Source organism: Antennarius striatus, chromosome 11 (genome assembly GCF_040054535.1).
Source record: "Antennarius striatus isolate MH-2024 chromosome 11, ASM4005453v1, whole genome shotgun sequence".
Lineage (NCBI taxonomy): Eukaryota > Metazoa > Chordata > Actinopteri > Lophiiformes > Antennariidae > Antennarius > Antennarius striatus.
In genome coordinates this window covers 7,039,739-7,065,295 of record NC_090786.1, presented here as the reverse complement: position 1 = coordinate 7,065,295, position 25,557 = coordinate 7,039,739, and the positions used below count along the sequence as shown (strand labels likewise).

General features: G+C 40.3%; 1 protein-coding gene across 2 annotated transcripts; it reads left to right on the top strand.

Moving 5' to 3' along the window:
- Window positions 1–11,394: 11,394 nt before the first annotated feature.
- ppm1ba (protein phosphatase, Mg2+/Mn2+ dependent, 1Ba) lies at window positions 11,395–25,531 on the top strand. Of its 2 annotated transcripts, none has more exons than XM_068327458.1 (7): window positions 11,395–11,772; window positions 16,707–17,623; window positions 17,795–17,912; window positions 20,144–20,258; window positions 20,596–20,653; window positions 22,041–22,057; window positions 22,704–25,531. In XM_068327458.1, coding segments are annotated over exons 2-7 (1,197 nt in total). In that variant the 5' UTR covers window positions 11,395–11,772; window positions 16,707–16,735; the 3' UTR covers window positions 22,705–25,531. The 2 variants fall into 2 exon arrangements, with proteins under 2 accessions (XP_068183559.1, XP_068183558.1); XM_068327457.1 differs by lacking the exon at window positions 22,041–22,057 and having other exon boundaries at window positions 11,396–11,500; window positions 11,582–11,772; window positions 22,704–25,529.
- The last annotated feature ends 26 nt before the right edge of the window (window positions 25,532–25,557 follow it).

Sequence of the window (25,557 nt, the reverse complement as noted above, 5' to 3'; positions counted from 1 at the left end):
CTTTAAACAGCTGTTGTTTGTTTTTGTTTTAGATTGATCTTATTAATTATTAAATTATTTTATTGAGTTTCATTTATGCTTACAGAACCTACGATGTTTTGGCCTGCTTTTTGGGGATTTTGAGGTCAAATTTTGTTGTTATTAACATTGATTGTAATTGTGATTTGACAGTACCTGACAAATTTAATATTCAAAATAAAGTATGTCATCTTCAAAGGTAAGCAAATAGATTAGATGGATTTTTTTTCTAGCTACAGTATACAGTATTTGTGGCACTGAGTAAGGTTTTGTTGACAAAAGCTCATTCTATTAAACTGCTTACAGAATTACAAAAAGCATGACGTGGAACAAGTTGTTAAAAGTATGTAAAATTTCTGTCCTCTTCAAGATACAGATGTTGAGGAGAGATCTTTTTTCAATTTTGTTCTTGCAATAAAAAATTTGAGTCAGTGTGTAATACCAGACAACTTGTCAGGCTGACATTGAGTGAAATGTGCATACATATTACCAAGACATCTGGACCATTTCAGTTTCATGACACTGAATCAAGATATAACAATATGAAAAGTGATTCAAAAAACTCTACTCATTTTTAAAATTTTGTTCTTCAGAATAATGGCTGTCTTTGTCTTCTCATGGCTGCTAAAGTAAGTGAGTCTTCCATGTTTTTCACCACTTCTCTGCCCTTGTCTTCATCACACCATTCCCCACAGGAGCAAACCTAAGAATGACTGTATCGGTGTGTCACCCACCTCCATCTGGATAACATCCGGCCACACCTCCCTTAAACCCCATGACGCAGAGCAACAGATCAAGAAAGGGGGAGGAATAGAGCGAGGAGCAAGGGAGTGAAAGAGAGAAGTGTGTCTGCATCCCAACGGATTGGTTTCTGTCTGTGTGAATCAGGAAGTGAGAACATGACGGCAGGAAAGGCATACATCCCCTCAGTGTGTATGTGTGTCTGTGTGCATGTTTGAGTAGGTTGGTGTGTGTGTGTGTGGGGGGGGGGGACCCTGTTGTGCTGAGGTGCACAACTTCAAGCTAGTGGCAACCGGGGATGATGCTCTAAATCACTGAAATGCCAGAGATGACTATGCTGTAATATGCCAGGTGTGTCTTTTGGGATATTTGATGGAGATTAATACCACTTTCTGAGCCTTGGAAAGAAAACACTATTAAGTTGACCCCAGTCACCTATGCTCTCTGAACCCTAATGCACACGCAAGACCTTCCTGCCACATATAAAGCCAGGTGACTGTAGGTCAACTGACTGTATGTTCACTTTCTTCACAGTCAAACCAACACACTAACTGTTGTCTTTTCTTATTTATCAACCTCGATCTATCTCTTGTTTTTCCCCTCTGTCTTTAATACTCTCTTTCATGAGGTGTGAGTCACAGAATTGTTGAGCAGATCAAGAAAACAAACGTTCTTGAGATCGGGCAGCACGTGTGTGCAGATACAGTCTGACATAGCGATGTGGTTGTTAGTCACAGCCACATCATTATGTCTTGCACTAGATTAGCTGCAACAATGATTCATGCTCCAACACCTGTGCAGCGTGATCCTGTGTCTGCCGCGTGTGTCCGTTCCAGCCTCACAGATGACACATGTTTACGGCATGTTTGGAATTATACAGAATGTTTTTATAATCATTGAATGAAATTCAATGAAAGCTGAAAACAAATTCTAGTCACTAACGTTGTGAAAATGCATCAAGCTGTGAATATATAACTGATGCTGGAGGGGAAAACACCGTCTTATAATATTAAGGAAAGAGAAAAGAAATCCTTGACTTGCTCCTCTCTCCAGATCCACTCCAAAATTGAATGGGTTCTTCTTTTCTAAATAATGATGAAACCAGCCCATCTGTTAACAGCATCCTGAACAACAGGACAGCAAAGACCACAAGCTAAAGCAAAGGAAGGGAACAAAAAGTGAGGACCACTATCTAATATTTTGAACAGAAAGGGGGTATTTGGCATTTGGGAGAAGCACATCACCACACATACTTGTACTGTGTTAATGTTAGATGGAAAAGGTTGTGTGTTAGTGTGTTTGACAGCTCTCTGAGCCTGGCTGCTTCTTTGACATTAGTGTACCAGGACACATCACCTCTGCTTTGAGAAAAGGCCTCCACTTAGCCTGCCCTCGAGCACAGCATGGCTCCTCTATGTGTGAGTAGTTTTACTTCACAGTTGTAGTCTTTGTTGAAATTAAAGCATACTTTTTTTAAGCACCTGCTGATACTAGAAACACAAACGTGAAGACAAGGAACACATCTTTTATGCTCTTTTCTCTTCTAGCAATTTGCAACACAGCATTGCAGCAAAGGTTTTTCTATCCTCCTCCTCAGAGTGTTTATTTTCACCCCATCTGTTGTTGACTTCACCTCTTTGCTCCGGCTGTGTGGAAATCCAATCCAATCAAGTTTTATATTCCTCAATTTTCACTCTGCCAACTGGAGGACAGCGAGACACAAACAAACAATGGAGATGATAACTCAGTTCTCTCGTCAACAGCATGACTGCCATCATGAAATGAGACCCGGGCTCTCTCACCCGCGGCAGGAAAACAAAAATGGACAACAAACTGATGCAGAACAAACTAATGAGGGAAAGAAGTCACACATCTGTCTCATCTCCAACACTCGACAGGCGCTTTCATGTGTGTGTGTGTGTGTGCGTTTGTGTATGTGTGTCTGTTTGCATGTAATTTCATGTTTGTGTAAGGGCTCGAGCTTCCTTTTGGTTCATACGGTGTGGAATTTCAGGGATGTCTTAACAGATTAGGGAGAGGTGAAGACAACACCATCATGCTCCAGTGAAGCCATCTCCTAACCTTAACACCCCCCCCCCCCACAAAATCATCCCTGGTAATTATCAATTGGAAGCTCTCCTTGTGGGTAGGATGGGGGAGTTTGCCTGTGAAAATCTGCCTGGAATGATGCAAGATAAACTAGTTCTGAGACCTGATGAAGCGAATAGTTAGATGCTGCTGTTTATTGGCCAGAGTTTGTTTGTTTGTTTGTTTTTCTTTCTTTCTTTCTTTCTTCTTCCTGGTCACATAACCTGCAATTTATGTGACCAGGAAGAGGAAAATTGAAAACAATACTGTTCAAGAAGCAGCTACTGTTTTTTGCTGTAACATCAGATGTCGCTTAAAACTAGAATTTGGTTTCTATAAATTGACAAAAGACCTGAATAACTTTAGGAACATCTGGTGTCACAAAAATATCCTATGCACTTTAGTTGATGACCACCTCACTTTTGCAAACTTCCTGTTATAATGCACTAATTTTTATAATGTATTTCCCTTTGTTTCTTGGTGTTTAATGGTTTTGAGTGTTTAGTGTTTTTTAAATTTCATCTAATGAAAAATTGTAAAATGTTCTAAATGTTCTAAATGTTAAATGTGATTGGAGTTTTTTTTGGAAAAGGTCTTCTGAGGCACTTAAATGCTTTCATCTAATGTAAAACTGCAAAATGTTTGAATGAGATTAAAGTGTTTTTGCAAAAATCCAAAAAAAAATCTTTCTTTCTCGTTACAGTAAAGTATCAAAGTAAGTAAAGCCTGATGTGCTGAGATGCTCAGGGACATCAAAAGCACCAGGTGGAGGAGAGGGTCTGATGGAGATATATGACTGCAGCAGTGCTGCCTGTCAGGAGTTGTGGCAGAAAGGAGAACTGCAATAGTTGGATATGGCGGCGTGTATTTGTTAGTGCCTGCAAATGTCTGTAATCCAATGTTCGTACATTGAGGACTACCTGTACAAGTAGTAATAGGGGATCCATCCATCCATCCATCTATTCATCCATCTATCCATCCATCCATCCATCCACCCTTGGGCGTCCATCCCTGTATCTGTCTCCTGTCCCATCTCGAGTCACACTGTAGCCTCTGCACTGTTAACCACTCCATGTCACTATCCTGTGTGTGTGTGTGTGTGTGTGTGTGTGTGTGTGTGTGTGTGTGTGTGTGTGTGTGTGTGTGTGTGTGTGTGTGTGTGTGTGTGTGTGTGTGTGTGTATGTGTGCGTGTGTGTAAAGTATATGGTGATAGGGTGTTAAGGTTAATGTCACACTGTCTCAGGATCATATGCTGACTGTCATGTCATTTCTGAAATGCTGTTCAGAAACTGACATTCAACCCCCAAAACACACAACATTCACACACACACACAAACACACACACACACACACACACACACACACACACACACACACACACACACACACACACACACACACACACACACACACACACACACACACACATACACACACGCAAACACACAGTTAAAATTAAATCTGTGTTGTGTTAGCATTCACTAGTTCACTAGTTTTATCTGAAGCCCATTTTGTCATTCCTTCCACACAAGACACAGCTTATGATCAAAAACCACCTTGAAGATAATATTGCTCTATCTATTCCTCTGTTTCTTCATTTGTTTTCTCTGTCATAACAAATGATTTTAGTCACATGTCAAGAGATAGATGCAGAAAGTTTCCTCAAGGATCAATAAAGATGTGTAGCTCTTCTCTAGCCAGCTTTTATTCCATATCCTGTTGTTTTCTTTACAGTATATACAGGAATGTGTATGTATGCCTGTCTGTGTACAAACGTGTGCTATAATACATGTGTGTTCATGTCTGCATGTCAGTGTGGAGACTCCTCAAGAGACACTGAAGGTCTCATCTCCTCAGTCCAAAGTCCGTTTGGGTGAATAACACAATTACACACCACTGGTCACACCATCGATCCCACGTAGCATCTCACTCCTCTGTGTTTCACACCACTGGTTGAACTCCTTTCCTGCTCTTCTCTTCTCTTCTTTCCCAACGGCCACAACACAGCTGTCATTTCAGGTCAGTGTAGGCAAAAGAAAGCTGAGGATGAGGTGAAGAGGATGAATAAGTGACGAGGCTGCAGACTTGACTCATGTTAAATGTAGAAAAACTAACGGACCAGACTGCTGTTGAGCCGTGTGTGTGTGTGTGTGTGTGTGTGTGTGTGTGTGTGTGTGTGTGTGTGTGTGTGTGTTTGATGGAGAGAGAGAGAATGTGTATAATTCTACACGAGCACATGGCTCTACAGAGGACCTACTGCCTAGCCCACTGAGGTTCCAATTAGCACACACAACTACAGTACCACACACACACACACATACATGCGCGCACATGCACACATGCAGAAACACACACTCAGGACCCCAGAGAGAGGCCTCAAACCCGCCTGTCAGCTGCTGTTAGATCACACTGCACAGGGCAAACATCGCAACACACACACACACACACACACACACACACACACACACACACACACACACACACACACACACACACACACACACACACACACACACACACACACACACACACACACACACACACACAATTGAATATAAAATCATGATGAATGAAAGTTCCTTGTGTCTGTATGCTCAGCTGAATTACATAACCAAAGATTGTTAAAGCTATTTTAAAAAATTTTTTTCTAATATTACCAGTTATAAAGTTACACAAAATGAACGCCTGTTTGTAAAAGAGACAAGTTTCACACAGTGAGTGTGAGCATCAAAGGTCACAAACACATTTACACACAGCACTCGCACCAAAAACCCACAACAGCATCGCCTATTTTGTCCTTGTGCATATTTTAATGACATCATCAATAATGGAGATTCACCCTTTCTGTGGTAGGACAAGCTAGGATATCACAGCGCCATCACACAAACACACACACACACACACACACACACACACACACACACACACACACACACACACACACACACACACACACACACACACACACACACACACACACACACACATTTCCCTTTTATGATTGACCTTTGTTGTGATTGGAACCAAATGTTTATTTTATTTACACTTGGTTTCTGCAAAAAATATTTATATTTGCTTAGTTGTACATCACATTGATGATTAATCTTCCCTTTTTTCCGCATTCCTTCTGGTTTCACGACAATGCATAACAGAGTACGTAGTGTGCTTTTTTTTTTTTAAAGTTGTGAGTATTTTCTCCCTGTAGCATGCTGCATCAGTGTGGACTTATTAATGGTGTTCTTGTTCATGTTTCAGAACGTTTCCCCTTCTGAGCTCTATCTCCTGGTGTGACATCACCACCTCAATCAATTTACCTTTTACTTCACGCCAGCTCTATACTATGACCCCTCCATCTCAAGAGTGCCTTCATATAAGTCAAAACGAATCTACTTTGGCACGTTCCCTTGGGTGGAACAGATGCAGAAACGGGTGCGGTGGCCCTCTCTGCCTGCTCAGGGAGAAGATTGTCCTTGCTTTGTTAAATGATTTCTTCCAGTTGAACTCTCCTCCCAATATCAGTCAAAAGAGAGATCACTGAGGTACCTCACAGAGAAAACAAAGAATGCATTCCCAGAGTTCCCTGGGTCACCTTGGTGTACAGCTCACTTGGTAAATCAATCCTTTTATTGCCATTTCAATGGCTTGTGATGCCTGGTGCTATGCACCCGCAAAATTTCACTCTCACTCTCACATCGCAGAGTGTTCTTTGCATTTTTTTTTTTTAGGATATTCTGTTTATATCAACTATCTGGGGTCAAGTTGGACAGAATAAAATTCAATTAAAAGCTTGAATTTTTGACTCTACACACACATCCTTGTTCACCAGCAGATTTGCTATGAAGCCAACATGGAGGGTTAACATCTGACTTCTAAGGTTATCAATTTTACAAACCAGAGTCTGTTTGGGTCTCAGTCACACCTCCCTCTCAGAACCCCTTTTCTTCGTTTTCATGTCACTCAAACTTGTCAAACAGCAGTACCTTTCACTGTCACTAGATGGTGATGGGATACTACTGATGATCTCCAACAGCCATTCACCTCTGACCCAACGCAGTGGGTGCACTCAGCCAGAGCTCCAAATTACCAACGCAGGCCAACCTTCCTCTTGCAGGATATTTTAACAGCACTGTAATTACCTCCACCAAGGTGGTTGGTTTTGCTGTGTGCTTGTCTTTATAACAGGATTACATAAAAAGAATTTTCATGAAACTTTTTATGAAATTTACCTGCTAAATTTTTGAAATGGATCGACATACATTCCAAAAACAATTCCTATATTTTTCTAAACTTTTTGGACAGTTTTTGTCAGTAATACATAAACAAGTTACACGTTGATGCTCTACCATCAAATTGGATGGAAGGGTGGAGCACCACAGAACCCATAAATGTAATCTGTACCACATGATTTAACAAATAGGAAATAACATGTTAATATATGTCTGTAATATGCAAATATAAATAAATTATGGTGAAATAATAAGAATGCAGTGACATGAACTATGCTGCAGGAATTCTTTTCACCATGATTACATTCTTTGTTTGTGCCTCAAAGCAGAGCTGGTCTCACGGTGTCACTTGGTGATGTTTGGTGACATCTGGTCGCTGACACTAAAATACAAGCCGCGTGCACACATGTTCCTCTGACACACTAAAAGGAGTGGGTGTGTCCCAGCTCATGTCTGCTACTGGATGTTACAGGCATGTGATCAGAACAGCCTGTGTGTGGCTTTCTGAGCATGTCTGTACCCATGCATGTGTGAAGTGTATTCATAGTATGACATATGCTTGGAAAATAAATGTGTCAGCAAGTGTTGGGCATGCATTTCCATGAAGTGTGTGTGTGTGTGTGTGTGTGTGTGTGTGTGTGTGTGTGTGTGTGTGTGTGTGTGTGTGTGTGTGTGTATGTGTGTGTGTGTGTGTGTGTGTGTGTGTGTGTGTGTGTGTGTGTGTGTGTGTGTGTGTGTGTGTGTGAATCTGTACATCCAGTGCAAGCCTGTGTGTGACAGTAATCCAGACTGGACAGCTGTGCTCATTCATATTTAGCCCCAAGGCTCTTCCAGGCCATCTTGTTGATTATGGATCAGAAAAAGGGAGAAAGAAGAAGAAAGAGAAGTGGCAATGTGTGTGTGTGTGTGCGTGTGTGTGTGTGTGTGTGCGTACGTGTGTGCGTGCGTGCTCGCATGCGTGTGTGTGTGTTTGTGTGAGGGAGAGAAAATTAAATTCAAGCAGGGGAGAAAGGTCCACCCCTGTTTGGTAAACAGTTGGTTAATGGCTCCAATCCCATTAAACAGGGGAAGTAGCTGTCCTCTGCACAAGCCCACTGTAATATGTGTTTATGTACATAAATATGTGGATGGGGTGTATGTTTTGTGTCTCGTTATTTCTTTTGCACACTCTCAGGCATATACTCTATAGGTTATACCAAGCAACTGAAACCAATTTGCCTTCATAAACATTCAACAAAATGTCAGTGACCTGTTGAAGAGGCTTGGATGCCAAATGTAAAGAAAAAAGGTAAACAAATAAAGAAGGAATTGCATATTTTTATGCCTTATTTGTTGAGAATTATTGTTTTGACCTTGCTTTTCAGATGACAGCAGAAACCTGCTCTCTCTGAGGAAAAGGAAATCAGCTTCTCGAGTACTCTTGTGTTTGAAGAGCGGAGGGTAAGGCAAGGCGTGATTGCTGCACTCTGCAGAGAGGAGCAGAAATGGGGTGATTTCATACAAGCTGAGAGAAAGCAGCAGCAGTAATTATCTCAGTGTTTTCCTACAGATCTGTAGACAAAAATAAAGATGAGAACTCTCGCTTTTGTGTCTTAAAAAGATGACATAAGGGATTCAACATTACAAAGTGTGACCTTGTTCGCTCTTAAGCATGTGTGTGTGTATCTCACCTCCTTTCTATAATGGCTAGGTGGCAAAATAACACTCAACACATGAATATGCAATGAAATGGTATCAAAAAACAAGAAATACAAAAAGCATCTGCAATACTTCAATGGAGAGACGCTTTTGTGAACAGCGACTGGACAAGTGGACAACGGTGACTCATATCAGCAAAAGAGTGAATGAAGATGCTTGAAAATTCTCTCAAACAGCCTCATTTGAATGTTGCTCAACAGCCACTTGATTAAACAGCATCTTTTTTTGATTAATGCTACATTTTGATCCAGATAATTTCAGTAACAGTATGTGTCCTGGGACAAGCATTGGATGCTACTTCCCAGGAGTCCACACTGCAGAGAAATACTGAACAAATCACATTTTTAGGATGGAAAAAATACTATATTTACTTATCTTATTGTTACAGTAGAATCTATAGCAGATAATAATGCAGTGTATTGTTCTACACACCAGTGAGATAGTAGCTTACAACCTTGTCAGTCTAGACTCATATGTAGAAACGACTTTGAGTTTATTAAGGGGTAAAAATCCTTTACAGGTCTATCAGTTGAAGAAAGTTTGTCAATCCAGAATTAGAAGGAATATGACAATTTTAACATTTACATTCCATAATATCTTCAAAAGATTTATAGGAACTGGTGGAATCTCTGCATTAAAATAACAAGGTTGGAAACAAACAGGCTGGTGATTTTCAGTCATTATACTATATCAAAAAGAGATGTGATTCTATGAATTGTATTACTATGTGAGCTTGACAGTGAACACAGTTCATTGCTACATTTAAAAATGCAAATTCAGAAGATATTATGAGAAGTACAACCTGTCCATGTACAATCATATACATGTGTGTGTAACCAAAACACACACAAAAAACCACAACGAAATATCAGATACAGACTGCTGATCTTTTTTATATATTTTTTTATTCATATGTTCAAAAGTTCACACAAATTCACATTCAGTTCAAATTCAGTTCTAGGTCAGATCCCATCTGTGTGAAACATCAGGGTGTGTGGGTGTTTTCTCACAAACATAATGAACTTCATTTAACCTGGTGAAAAAACATCATAAATGTTGTTCTTTCTGTGGCTAGAAACGACACTATGAATGGGGTGGAAAGAAGAGGAGTTCTTTGGAGTTCAGATTGCTACAATGAATGACAAATCAATAGAAAGAGTATCAATTTATAAGTATTTGGGTTTTTTAATAGATGATGGACTTACTTTTCATCCCCATATTGAGTCTCTGGTGAAAAAGCTCAGACTTAAGTTTCATCATGTTTTTCTTTTGAGGTGAGAAAAAGACTTGTTTCTGCTACTTTATGAAAATATTAGAAATGAATTCTAAAGCTGTAGCATCTAGGATGTGTATCAGAAATTACCTTGGTCTCCTCAGGAGCCACATTACCATTCAGCCACAGATTGACAGGAGACCTCTGTTTGCCTCCTCCACAGCATGCTTGGCACCAAAGATCCTGATCACATTGCTGTGGCCAGGAGGTCAAGAAATGTGGATGTTGGTCAGCGTCCCTTTCTCCAGCTTCCTAAGTCTCTTCTTATTTATCCCAACAAAAAGATTGAAATCTTGACTTCATCCTGTTAGGGTTCAAATGCACAGTTGTCACTATTGTTTCAATGATTAATGCCAATCAGTTATCATTGAAATGAATGGCTCTCTAGAAATGAATCTGAAGTTTGCCCATGATCTCCTTCTCGGCCATCTTTATTGTGTCATACGAGCTAGCAAAAACCATACCAAACAGGGCCTGGTTTTTGGATATAGAGTGTTCCATGTAGTCTCCTGGCCATCTGTTTATGATGCACAGTGTGACCGAGTTTTCCTCTTGAAGATCTTCATGCTGTCGTTCCTCCTGAGGCAGCTCAAAACCCAGATTTATGCAAATGACAGAAAAAAAACTCCTTATTCTGCAAGGTAAAATGTACAGCATATACAATAAGAAAACACAATTCAAAATAAATAATGTTGCTTGTTCACCAAACAAAAAGCTGATGAGACATTTTGTTCATGTTATTTACATGCAGAGATTCCACCAGTTTCTATAAATGTTTTGAAGACATTGTGGAATCTAAATTTTGAAATCATCATATTTCTTCCAATTCTGGAATGAGAAACATTAATAAAATGTATTTATTTATTTAACACAAAGTGCTTCACAGAATTTAAAACAACCACAGTTAAAAAAAAGAAAAACATTATCATAGGTGGATCCCCACATAGATAGGAGGAATCAACTCTGTGTGTGTGTGTGTGTGTGTGTGTGTGTGTGTGTGTGTGTGTGTGTGTGTGTGTGTGTGTGTGTGTGTGTGTGTCACATTGTAGTGAAAGTTTGACAGTTCCTTGTCTTGACACTTCATTCTTAGACTTGGGGTGCTAGAACACACACACACACACACACACACACACACACACACACACACACACACACACACACACATACACACACACACACACACACACACACACACACACACACACACACACACACACACACACGGAGTATGAGAGGTATCTGATTGACTCATGATTGACCAATCACGTCTCAGCATTGAATTAGAGTTTATCCAATCGCAGAAGAGAACAAGAGACTTGCCCCTCCAACAAACTGTAGGTTGAAAAAGAACGTCATCCGCCTCGTACGATTAGCTTTAACCAAAATTAGCTACATGCTCAAGTCATTCACATATCTCACAGAAGCGATTATTTTTGTCTTTAATGGACATCCTGGGTAAGATGTATTTATTCGGTGTACTTTAGTTTGAAAAGTTACGGTGCCAAACATGTTTAATAAAGCCTTATTCCGATGCAGAGACGTACTGAAAGGACGACCGATCGCGTGAAATGCGTGCTAGTTTTATCAAAGCTAGCAGGCGAGCAGGGGCCGTGAGACGAAGGAGGCTAACACTAACGAGTAATACGGCTATCAAACAAGCCGAGGGGTTTTAAGACACCTGAGGACACAAAAACAAGGACCGACAGGGAGAAGTCTCTTCATACACAGTAAGTAATGTCTGGTTGAAAGCAACTGAAAGCCAAGTCTGACAGTAATGTATAGACGACACTCGGGAAACTAGTTTATCAGCTAACAAGCGTCCGGATTGTCAGGTCTGGTCAACTGACCGTCTGTGGTTATTACGGATAAAGAACGATCAGTCCATAGTTATGTGTGTTTTGGTACTGATGTGGATGTTGAGCCAGATATTTACTTCCTTTTATTTGTGCATGTAATAGAACATCAGCAACTGCTTGATTATAATTGATGGAATAAGCAGTTTAACTATGCAGTTTATATTTTTTTTTAAAAATGGCGTAGCATCTTTACTGCTTATCTTGAATGTGGTGTATATGTAAGCCTTTCACGTTCTGTATGGCTGCAGGTAAATAATTATTTACCATCATAGTGTGTGTTAAGTACATGACTGATGAGTTTGTTCTAGAGGGTCATGAGAATACAGGATTGCATAAGAGAGTTAACATATTAACATCTGCTAACCTGAACATGTGTGTGTGTGTGTGTGTGTGTGTGTGTGTGTGTGTGTGTGTTCTAGATATATATACATCATTAGTATATATTTGTATATATATTTAGTATATTATATATATTTGCATTGGTCATGTTGATTTACATGCAGATGCTGTTCATTCCTGACGTTGTCATATGTCTACATACATATTGGTCACTTGTGATTTGCTTTTACTTCCCCAAACAAATCAATACATAAATGCTAGAATGAATGGACACAAAGAAGGTGAGGTACAATGTAAAGACCTAAGATTCTGCCAACAGTATTGGCGGTGTTCTAGAGTTGATCACATTTCTATGATTTGAAGGATACTTGAGGATGTTTCAGGTGATACACTTGAACAGACATGAGCTCACAAACATCTGCTGCTTATCTTGGCACGTAAGAGAGTCCAGGACATAATCTGCACTGGAGCGAACCAAATTGAAACCAGACGGCATGTGTATCATCATGCCTATTATTTGTGGCTAAGTCTCTTGTTTTTCCGGTGGATGTCAGTTGTATGGATGAATCTTCAGGTTGACTTTTAGGTTGTCAGATTCTAAATACTTCCTCAGTGTGTCTTGCGTTCATTCACACCTGTACTTTGTGCAGTCCACAAGTGGTTGGATCATTCATGTCTGATGTCAATAGTGGGGATGGGCATTTCTACCAAAATTGGTATTCGAAAGTCGCTTGTTGCTATTCAAATACTGTTAGCATAGTAAATACAAATTGACATCTAGTTGCAATAGGGGTTGTGAACAGCCTGTAGGTGTCTTGAGGCCACTTAGTGACTGTGGCACTCAGTTACCATGAGATGTAGGTAAAAAACGAAAGAAGACGCTAGTCATATTTGCTAATCAATTTTTAATAATGACTGTTCAATTGTATGAAAAAAAATCATTGTCCATCCCTAATTTAATCTGGGTTAACAGGGCCAGTGACCACTGACCTGTCCAAAACTATAACATATAGACTTTTGGATATGCGTATCCATGGCATTTAGCTGTGTTGGTTCACTGAACTGTCATGATAAATTTTACTCTCTATTAATATGCAAACACATTGCATAAAATTAACTGTCATGCACCAATATGTACCAGTTTGGCACGTGACAAATATTGATCTCATGCATTAGGAATATATTAATCTCTCCACCTTTTCGCTGTTTCTCCGCTTTTGAGGTCTAGGAGTCAAATTGAAGGCAGCCTGTAGTTTTTGGGTAGACTGCAGGTATATCAGAGCATAAGCACCTTGTTGTTGAAAGCCCTCTCTCCCTCCAGTGTAACCAGATGATTTACATTCCTCCTCTTTGGCTGTAGTCTGATAGACTCCAGTCTGGTCAAATATCGGCCCGGGCTCTTCCTGACGCCACAGTACTGGAGATAACTGAAGATGTCTGTTCACAGAGCACCTGTTCCAGGAAATGGACTGTTTCTGATGCCACACCATTGTTTAGTCATCAAAGAGGGTGATCTGCGAAATCTCCAGCCTCTTTGTTCCACTTCTCCTTATTGAGGATTACCATTTATTCAGTTTTTAGTTGTTGGATGTGCTTTCTATCATTCTGTGGACAATGCTTTACATCAACTGTTCCCGATGCTTTGAATTTATTATGCTTTTAAATGCAGCTAATGGATACTTAATCATTGGCAGTGGCAATTACAATGAGTTACTGTACGATAGTTTACTTTTTTTCCTTGCTTAAGTGCCATTACTCAGTAGGATCACTAAAACCACTCATCTTTATTTTTTGTGGGAAACCTGTTATGGGGTTGGTTCAGGATACAAATCTGACACGGAGAATTATTGAGAATAACCAGTAAACCTCATATGTAGGAATCAAATTTATGTTGCCCCCAGTTTCAATAAGAACTCCATTGACAACGAGAAGTTGTAACTGGGATGTGTCTAAAATCATACACTTAATCTGGACTATTTTACAGTGAAAGTTGTGTATTCAACAATATAATAAAATATAATAAAAAAGCAATGTCCAATGTAGTAGGATCACTTTCAGCCACACCATTATCCCATACAGACACTCTATACTTCTTTTGTACACACAAGTACATGATTATTTAATAATGCCCTCAGGTGTCCCATTATTAATTAAATTCTAACGCCACTATTTTGTATCTTCCCATCAGCCCCTTCACATTATATCATGTTTACTAATGGTATTCTGATCATATTGTTTTAATTTACTGCTCATCTGGCACGTGTTAGCAAACACAACCCTCGCTCATATTTATCATATATAATTTTTCCACCACATGGAGCAATTAAACAATTTCATGTTGCAATCGGTTCTGCCACACACATTGTCTGCATTGAACAAAGCAAAGGTCAAGAGAGAGAGGTCTGTTAGTGGTAGTTCACTGCTGTGTGTAATCTGTTATTGGTATTTGATGAGCTAATCTGGTTCTGTCTGAATCCCATAAGCCGCTGACTGTTAAATTGAGTTAGCTTATTAAAGCTGCACTGCATGTTTGAAGTCTGAGACCTGTGGGCTTGTGTGTTTGCCAGCATTCAACATTTACTGTCAAACAGCATCTGCCATCCTCCTCCTCTTCCCATGTGAGAGAAACAAAAAAAGAGATGTGGGTAAAAGTGAGTTCATTCTTGCCGCCATTGTTGAAACCTAATGCAAAAATGCACACAGTGGCATGGCTTTGCAGTCCTCTTGTCGCATCCTGCAACCACTCCCTGCTGCTTCTCTTGCAAGCTGAGTAACCATGGAGACATCAGCTTGGATAATATCCACTCCCTAGAGTTTTCTGCACTCACAAGTTATGAATGCTGGTATTTAGTTTTTTTCTATGAGAAAATCAACAGGATATAGCGTATTAAAGGTGTTAGCTGACAGAAAAAGAGCTTTAAATCAGGCAAAAAGAATCTTATATTTTTCTGGGTGGCTGTTTGGTTTTGATAGCTTGTTAATCAGTGTATGTGCTGCACCCAAATGTTTATCTTTACTGAGACAGGAAGTCTCATTAACATCAATGTATTAAACTTTCTTACTAATCGTCCGCTCATTTTTAAAAGTAAACAAAATGTGTGTGTATGCTGATTCTGTCCAACTCGCTCTGTGCTGCAAGGCAATGTGAGATGTGTCACTTTCTGTTTTTTTCCCAAGTGAAAATATTATAGTTTTAACCTTCAGAAATCTGAAAATGTGGCAGAGGTTCTATTCCTTCATGCAAAAAGGAGTCCATGAGCCTGTTATGTATGTGTGTCTTATGTAGATAGTGGTTTAATTCTTATGGATTTATTTTGCATCTTCAGCATCTCAACCTTAAGAGACCGGAACCTTATGCATATGCCTGCAACTTATATATTCTAAGTAGTGTGTATTGATAATTTCAGGAATTCCGATTGCAATTTAAAAGGCTAAGAGGCCATTAAGTAATGTAGTAATCAATAAGACTTTGTAAATTCATATTCTCAAATTACGTAACCAATTAGCATGGGCTGGATACAGAATTTCTCTCATCAAGCATCCTAATGCTGATGTTTATTGAGCTAATGCAGATGCAGTTATGGAGAGATAAAATTGTTAATGTCCTTGACTGGCCAAGCTTTTAAGCTGGCTCCTTAGTTTCTTTCGGAATAAACCATGTTTATTTGTGCGATTCTTGCGTATGATAAGCAGTGATCAATGTTGGGGTGAGTTATTCCTGTAAAAATAAACAGTAAAACAATCACGTATATGATTAAAAGCAGAGCCAGAGCCATGTACGAGCTCCTAAAAAATCTGTGGGACATTTTTAGACCTTCAAAATTAGTTATCTATAATTTGAAGGTTTAAAAAGGTCTAAAAGGAAATATCTATATCTAAACAGATGGACTTGTGAAGAACTTATTTCAATAACTTTTTAAACCATGGAACATGTTGAATTTATTTATGGTACAGTGTCTTCAATTTTAATAACACAAATACTGTGATTTGATCTCTTGCTACTCCTTTTGTATTCGATAATTAGTATGAATGTGTGTTTGTAACCAACTTTTCCTCATTTGTGTGAACTCACCGAGTTTGATTGAGAAGTTTGGGATCAGTGTTCAGTTTATTTGCCATTGAGCCAATAACCACAATATAAAGGCCCTGGTACTCTGCAATCAGGGCTTCATTTCAGTAAAAATGTTGGAAGAATTGATAAGCTGTTAGAAGCCCAATCACACAAACAGTATCTAATTGAAAAATAGATGTACAATAGAAGAAACACAAGTTTGTGTGGAAATTTTGAGTTTTTTTTTTCTCTGGCAACATTTTTACTGACCAAATGCTAGAGTGCATGTGGAACTGTGGAATTAGGAACAGGTGTCCAGGGTATACAGACATCCACAGTGGCTGAATTAATTCAGTAAGTTGATCGATATTCATTGTTTCTCTTCCTTTCTTCTTTTTCCACCCCTCTCCCACAGGTGACGGTGGGTCTTTGTAGGAAAGAGCCATGGGTGCATTTCTGGACAAGCCCAAGACGGAGAAGCACAACTCCCATGGTGAAGGGAACCAGCTGCGCTATGGCCTGAGCTCCATGCAGGGCTGGCGTGTGGAGATGGAGGACGCTCACACAGCTGTGTTGGGACTTCCGTCTCCTGGTATGAGTGACTGGTCCTTCTTCGCCGTGTACGACGGCCATGCTGGCTCCAGAGTTGCCAACTATTGCTCTAAACATCTTCTAGAACACATAATTGGGGCTAGCTTTGGGGCCGGAGGGTCACAAGGGTCCCAGGCTGTTACTGACGACTCTGCCATCGACCCCCCACCATCAGTTCCTTCCATAGTGGAGGCTGTGAGAACTGGCATCCGGACAGGTTTCCTAAGGATCGACGAGCACATGCGCAGTTTCTCTGACCTGAGAAATGGAATGGACCGTAGTGGTTCCACAGCAGTGGGAATTATCGTGTCACCTGATCATTTCTTCTTTTTTAATTGCGGTGATTCTCGAGGAGTTCTGTACAGAAATTCACAGGTGTGCTTCTCTACGCTTGACCACAAGCCTTGCAACCCACGTGAAAGAGAGCGTATCCAGAATGCCGGTGGCTCGGTGATGATTCAGAGGGTTAATGGTTCACTGGCAGTATCGAGGGCCTTGGGGGACTACGATTACAAGTGTGTCGATGGAAAGGGCCCAACAGAGCAGCTCGTCAGCCCCGAGCCAGCGGTGTGCGAGATGGTTCGGGCCCCGGAACAGGATCAGTTTGTGATCCTTGCGTGCGATGGCATCTGGGATGTCATGTCCAATGAGGAGCTGTGCGAGTTTGTGAAATCTAGGCTTGAAGTATCTGATGACCTTGAGAGAATCTGCAATGAAGTGGTGGACACCTGCCTGCACAAGGTGTGAACAAAAACACTCTTGAGCATGACACTTCTGTTCCTCTGATGGCTATCATTAGCTAATTAATGGGCTTAAGGGATTGAAACAGGATGTGCGCTGTCACAGAATGAAGCCCTTCAAGACACTGGTTTGTGAGAAGTTCATCTTCTTTTTCCCTTCTGTCCATTATAGGGGAGTCGTGATAACATGAGTATTGTGCTAGTGTGTTTGCCAAACGCTCCCAAAGTGTCAGAAGAAGCTGTGATGAAAGATGAAGAACTCAACAAATATCTGGAGTCCCGAGTAGAAGGTGAGTTTGATGGAGACTAATGACCTGTGTGCTGTGTGTGTGTGTGTGTGTGTGTGTGTGTGTGTGTGTGTGTGTGTGTGTGTGTGTGTGTGTGTGTGTGTGTGTGTGTGTGTGTGTGTGTGTATGTGTGTGCTCACATAGAATGGGATTATAGCTTTCTAGTTCTGGTTTAGTAGATGTAACTGTAAAACTATGAATCAACTCAAACTGGATCACGTCTTCCACTGACCGACCTTCTTTGTTGTCTAACATCGAGCCAAGTTAGCTTTGGCTCATGGTGGAGGAATGACTGTTATGACCTTTTTAGTTCCAGCAAGCATCTCCTCTTTTGATTCTCTCTTCACTCCTCCCTGTCTCTCTATCACGCTTCTCGTTTCTCTCTCAGGCATTCCCAAGCTTGTTTGAATTGATTTCCTGTCTTTTCTGCCGTCCTTTTCGTACTCATTTTATCAAAACAAAATTCATCCCGTTGGCTATAGCGTTCAGCAGGCCTGTCTGCCCATTTATTTGTCCGTCCTTGCATAATCGTTCTGTTTTGGAGTATTATATTCAATATATTTTGATGAAACTTCTGTATTGTGAATGCTAATTTTTTTTTTAGCTCCTTGACGTGCTTTTGTGGATGTTACGAAAGCATTAAGATGTATATTTTATTGAAGGGATCAATGTATGATTACTGCTTGCAATAATAGAATTCTTTTTCTTTCACTTTTGAGTAGTTATTGTTATTTATTGTTTGTGATTTTTATTATTATTTGGGTAAAACATTACTTTGACTGTACCTTGTATGAATTTGGTGGTTCTGCTTAGCGCTCATGAAAGCTTCAAAGTTTGGCCCCACAAAAACATTCTCGAACTCTGAGTTTAATTAAAATGAATCTTTCCTCATGTGTTATTTTTACAAACCTGGAACGGGGTTTTGTGTTGACAGAATGGAAAATCATAGTGTTTCTGTTTGGATGATAAATTATTGTATGTAATGAAATTATATTTGCTTAATGACGTGACAGGAAGTCCGAGATGGATTAAAAATCATGTCACAGTCAGGGAACAGTGCAGTTAGGGTGAAGCACGGCAGATTTTTTGGCTTTAGGTTCTGTCTGGAAGACAGCTAGGAGAATAGAAAGAAAGGAATGCTCTGGCTGAACATCGGTTTGGCCTCATGCCATTCTCATCTCAGTTGCAGGCCTTTTTGTCTATCTGGTGCTCTCTGTTAGAGACTTACTCATGTACAGTGGTACATCTACTTACGAAATTAATTGGTTCTGGAAGAAATTTCGCAAGTAGAAAATTTCGTAAGTAGAGACGCGTTTTCCATGCAAATGCCCTAATCCGTTCCAAGTCCCCCAAAAGTCAGACATAAATGTTTTATAAAGCATAAAGATGCATCAAAACATGTAACAAATACATGTTACAATTAGATTATTACACAATAAATGAGAGTTATGCATAATGTAAAAAACAAAGAATAGAGTAAAGAATAAAAATGATGGTCATTTACCTTTTAACTGCTGTTCTCATGTTTTTTGCCCTCTTTGGTTCATGCGCTCTTGCCTCACAATGCCAAACAACAGAGTGAATTCCAGTCCTCCTTTTGAACTCCAACCACCCACTCGATGCCTTAAACTTCCTTTTGTTATAATAACGTGGCGATTGTAGATGCAAATGCGAGATCAACCAAATGCATCCCTTTCTCATGCTTTTCTATCATCTCTTGCTTTGTATGGACAAAAAAACTTTTCTTCATCTTTTCCTCTTTTCTTTGTCACTTTCTTGGGGTCCATAGCGAATACTCTAAAAGTTAATATATTTTGCGTAAAACTGTCAGAACACTTCATAGGTCGAGGGCCAAATGACGAGGACGCTGCATAGACACCTATCTAGCTACACACAGAGGTCCCTCTTAGCCAATGGGATGCCAGGAAGATGCTAGGTAATAGCCAATGGCAGAGCAGCTATGAGAATGTTGCGTTCAGGAACCTTTGGGAGCTGCGAGTAGCAGCCCATACTGTATTTTTACCTCGTAACTCGAAATTTCTTTCGTAACTAGAGGCAATATTTTCCTGTTAAAGCGTTTCGTAGGTAGAAAATTTCATGTGTAGAGAAATAAGTAGAGATACCACTGTAAATTCCGTCACGCTGCTGTGCTCCTTTCTCTGACCAGCTGCTACTAGTCACCACCAGCTCTGTTCATATGAACTTGTGTTAATTGTGGTGTCTGGTGTTTTTAGAGATGCTGTCCCGGCCGGAGGAAGTGGGGTTTCCGGACCTTGTGACTGTGATGAGGAACCTGTCCACTGACAGCAGCATGCCAACTTTACCACCAGGGGGAGGTCTTGCCAGCAAGTAAGGATTTCCACCCCTCCCAGGGTGGAGTGTCCCATTGTGTTCTTTTTGCAGACGAAATGTACTTTAATCCTCTGTCGTCATCGTCATCTGGATGATAATGTGGAGGGAAATGCACCACATTGGCAAACAGTAGTTTTCTTTAATTACCAGACTCTGCAGGCAAAACTACACTTAGCTATACTTTATCTCTAAATACACCTGTTGGTGCCTGATATTCACTGGCAGTCTATGTACAGAACACATCAATGGACTGGGTATAAACTTTAATGGCTATTTTCATCTGAAACACTGAACATGACCCATTCACATTTTTAAAAATTCGTTCTTTCTGCAGACGAAACGTCATTGAAGCAGTGTACAACCGTCTGTACCCGTACAAGGATGAAGATGGGGTGAGTATCAATATATGTGATGTGTATTGCATCCCGCTTCAAAGCGGTGGTGTATTGTAATTGTCAGTGTTCATGTGTTCGTCCGTCCGTTAGGCCACCAAATATCTTTGCCACCGTTGCAGATAGAAAGATGCAAAAAGCACATTACAAGGGCGGCAAAGGGGATGAAAATAAGATGATGACCTTGGCCTTGAGAAAACTAGGTCAAGGTAAAATTTAAACTTTTGTACACTCAGGAACCGGATAAGATAGAAGGACGAGGGAGAAGGCCAGTGAGAATAAGACCATAGATCAAAGCTAGTGCTTTGAGCTATGAAAGTAGGTCAGAGCAGTAGCTTTGATCTTTGATCTATGCAAATAAGTCAAGGTAACATTTTGGAATTCAGGGGTGTCGTGGGACGTTGAAGTCTCTGACTGCCTTGGTTCTAGTATTACAATTGTATCTTTGATCATTTACACAGTACTTGTATACAAATCTCAATCTTATCCTACACGTCTGAGATGTCAGCTGTTTTCTTAAGTCATTCATTCACACACACGCATTGGCAGTCTCTGAATGTGTCTCCTTTAGTAATCTGGGTTTGTGTGAACTCATTTCCTCACATAGCAGATGACATTTTACAGTTGACCTCAGACATGGGCCAGATTATTATCTGTTAGCCATGTTAGTTTATGATTAGAATCTTTTTTCTTTCTATGCATGGTGCATGATGCACAACCTCCTTTTTTCTCTAGTGATTGGTTACACTTGCATGACAATTCAGCTTTGTCAGAAATTTTCTAGTGGAGCTGAGAAATTTTGCCCTTTCAACAAAATTATCACCGCAAATGAAATCATTCTCCTCTGCTCTGTCTGTTTTGTCATAAATGTGTTTGTGATTTTGGAAATACGGAGGGTGGGGGGGGGGTGGACTCCCACATACAGGAGGGTGTTTGTGTGTTTTCATGACCTTGAGTTATCTGTATTTTTCATTATTGGTATCTTGATATCCCAATATCAAGATACAAGAAGCAATCATGGAATACTTTTGAGCATATTTCTTTATAGTTGGATTAAACATCAATGAACTCAGGATGAACTGATAAATGAATTTCATGCTATTTTTGACCAAATTGGGAGTGTAATTATGACATAATTAAGATACTGTCAGCTACAACACTGTGCTCACCCAACATTCCCTGTAGTGCAAAGAAACTCCAAGCTTTGTTTTCTGATAAAAAGAGTTTGAGTTGAAGAAACCCAAACCAAACTGATTTCTTTTTCTCTCTGAATTTGTCTTGGCAAAATCTAATTATCGAAGGTGTGTGGTTAAATACACACCTACATACAGACTGAGAAGTATTGTATGGATTTGTCTAATTGTGTGTTCACCTCTGATTAATGCAGCCCTCCTGTTTCATTTGGTAAGTGATCTCATATATAACTGTTACCACCCCACCCCCCATTTTCCCCTTCTTCTAACCCCTGATCACACACCACTCAGACATTCTTACAGGCATGTAAACAGCAACCTGCCCCCATCAAATCTGTGTTCTGATCTACTTTCAAGCTTGAAGAACTCTGTGTAGAGTTCAGTGTGTGTGTGTGTGTGTGTGTGTGTGTACCCATGACTGTCCAGACAGGATGGGAATGAATGGTAGTTTCTACTAGTCCTAACTATCCCTCTGTTACATCACGCGCACACACACACATATGCACTGACCTCACATACATGCATTACTGTTTAATTCACAACTGCACGCAATATTAGCCTGTTTCTGTGTCCATCCTTGCAATGACACGAAGGAATTCTTGCAGAAAGAAGCCCCACACCACTGCTAAACATATGTCCTGGCTTCCACCGCTACTGCATTTAAATTAGAATTATTTGAATTTGCTGTTTTTGTTTGCCATGATGCTCCTTGTCATCGAAATGCATTTGATAATGTTATCCTCTCTTTTTGTCTTCCCTTTCACCCCACTGTTCTTCCCTTTTCTTGTTTTAACTCATTTCGACTTCTGTTCGTCTCTGTTCTACTCTTCCTCCTTGTCTCGTCTTTATTTTTGCAGAGTGAACCCGAGGTGGAGTACCACTGGTAGCTGTCCAGCACAACTATCTGATCCATCCAAAAAAAGAATAAGGACCAGGACCACATCCATAATCTCCTGTTTGCTTCCTTTTGGATTTTTCCTTTCTCTCTTTTTTGTTGCCCCACGCTGACATCAATGGAATCAGGAATCTTTTAAAAACAAATAATACTCGGAATGGAGGACTACAAAATAGAGTTGCATATGCAGGATATGCATCAGAGGCAAATAAGCACATTTTCTTTTTACCTGCCTTCTCGCCGTCTTTGTGGTGGTTGTTTTACTTGTTGGCTGATGGAGATCCAGTCCCGCCAGGCTTTCCTCACAACCTGGGTCTGAAGGTACCAACCTAGCCACTCACTGATGAGATTTTAAATCGGCCCCAGCCATTCATTTGCTTTTTTTCTTTGATTTGTGAACTTTCTTTGCATATGACCGACATTTGCTTGACGATTCAACACACCTCCAACTGCAGTGTGCTGTCTGTTTCAAGTGAGCTTGGAGCTCAGCGTTACTTGTACTCAAAAAAAGGGGAGCAAACACCTCGCCTGTTGTCTGGCCATGCAACCCGGTCTCGGGAAGAGACCTGTACATCTTTTGAATTGACTGAAAGACTCGTCACTGTCAAAAGGCTTCTGCATTAACGCCTCCAATTCAGAGCCAGAGAGCCCAGAATACAAGTGCTGCTCCCATGAATCAAGCCAGAGCCCAATTTCAGTTGGTGGTTGTGGGACAGAACGTAGGACTGCTGTACTGGGCTATGGTCTGGAATAACATGGAGACAATATAAAGTGTGGTGACTCTTCTTGCACGTCCCTGCTAGCTTCCTGTCCTCATAATTCCTTGAAGATCTTATCAATCCCTTGATTTGTCCTCCCTTTTTACACTTGTTCATATCTTCTTTTGACAGAAGGAACTTTACCAGAATCATAAGCTTTTGAGCCTGCTGTTGTTTTAGATACAGAAAGATACAAAATGATATATTAAATATATATATATTTAGATATATAATTTGATTTGTTTTATCTAAATTCCCAGCCATGGTATTAAGTTTGGCCTCATAATCACATGGTCCGTAAGCATAGACATATGGAAACATAGACACACATTGTTCTTTCATAGTAGATTTCCAAAGACAGGATTTGAGGAGATGGAATTCCGGCCTTATCTTTTCCCCCCTTGGAACGGGAACGAACACACACACACACACACACACACACACACACACACACACACACACACACACACACACACACACACACATACAAGTTCTCCTTTCTATCTTAACTTGTGTGCTACATAAAAGGAATACCTTTGGTTGGTGGAGTTCATTTACATTGATTTTTCTATTAATTTTTTTTTGGCATGGCTTCTCGGAGTGCTGTAGTTGTGTTACAGATGGATAATAGTAACCTGAAATACTCCACATACAGCAGAGTTAGACTGAAGGTGTGTCATGTTTTACTGTATGAAGTAAAGGAGGGACCTTAAACTCAGAGCCGTGTTCATTGTCTCTGAGATGTACGCCTTTTAACCCCCCTGATTTGACTCTGCCCTGAGGGGTCCATTTCATTTCTGTCAACCTGAATATTAACAAAAGACTGGAGCTTCAGACACAAAAAGTGGATTCAGATACTTCAGAAGATGCCTTTGAACTCGGCCCCAATCATTCACAAACCTGTGATGTACTAATTTTGCAGTCCTTCAGTGCCAGATTCATTTGTGTTTTCTGGTTGTGTTGAAGGAGATCACACCTAAGAGGCTGTCAGCTCAACGTTCTTTTGGTACGCGCTACGTAGGCTCCTGGTGCCATATGATAAATAGGTACTTGAATGTGTAAATTTTCTTTTGCATTTGTTTAGAATGATCATTATGTTTGTGGTTGACTGGGAGGGATGGGACCTCTCGTTGGGATAGAAGTGACTTTTTTTTTTTTGGAGTGGGAGACTCAGCAAGCTCTGAATGTTAAAGTAAAAGAACAAAGACAAACATGACAGGAATTTCCTTTCAAGAACTTTTCATTTCCACTTGATTCAGGACTGAAATACACTCTTGGTTGATGTTTCACTACATTTAAGTCTGATCCTGAAGTGAACTCATGCCCAACTGCAGATCCCTGCACCATTGACTGTTCAACAGTGCTTTAGGTTTGACCTCATGTAACACAATCCATAGTGTGTGTTTATGTCTTAGACACTGACTCTTAATCTTTTCATTATACACACTGATTCTGCTGCATGGACAGAATACAAGAAGGACGTCAGCGTCATCTTCACCCCTCACCAGTGGTGTAATGATGGAACAATAGCTCTCCTTGATGAATTCTCCCTGAAGACTCACGCTGCTTTGAAGAAACTGCTTTGAATGGTGACTGATTCGACCTTGGTTTTTTTGGTTTGACTTCAGAATATGTTGAGTTGAAGTCATTTGCCAGCGCATATGGCCTCCGTAACAATGTCAGTTGAACAAGGCTGACTTTGTCGTGGTGACCCCCGAGGAATACAGAAGATGGAAGAACCTGGGAGGAAAGCAAACACAGCTAACTTTTCCAAGATGAAATCCTGGTCTTCTCTCATATCCGGTTGCTCTCTGTATTCGCACTATTAGAGCAGATGTATGAAGGCAGTGATGATTCAACACGTTATTTATTTCTGTGCTCTTTTAAAAAAACAATGCTGTATTTTGGAGACAAGATGATGATGGTGTGGATTTGAGAGTACTGTACGACCCACTCACCTTCAGCTTTGAGAAAAATAAAGGAGGGCGAGCTTTAAGAAACATTGTGGTTTTCACCGTTCCTTCACACACTTACTGTCCGATACAACACTACAAACTG

What these genes read in the sequence shown, in the direction of transcription:
- ppm1ba (XM_068327457.1), top strand. Translation starts at nt 16,736, where the DNA reads ATGGGTGCATTTCTGGACAAGCCCAAGACGGAGAAGCACAACTCCCAT. An exon ending in TGGACACCTGCCTGCACAAG is followed by an intron (nt 17,624 to 17,794) that starts GTGTGAACAAAA and finishes TGTCCATTATAG; the next exon opens with GGGAGTCGTGATAACATGAG. An exon ending in TCTGGAGTCCCGAGTAGAAG is followed by an intron (nt 17,913 to 20,143) that starts GTGAGTTTGATG and finishes TGGTGTTTTTAG; the next exon opens with AGATGCTGTCCCGGCCGGAG.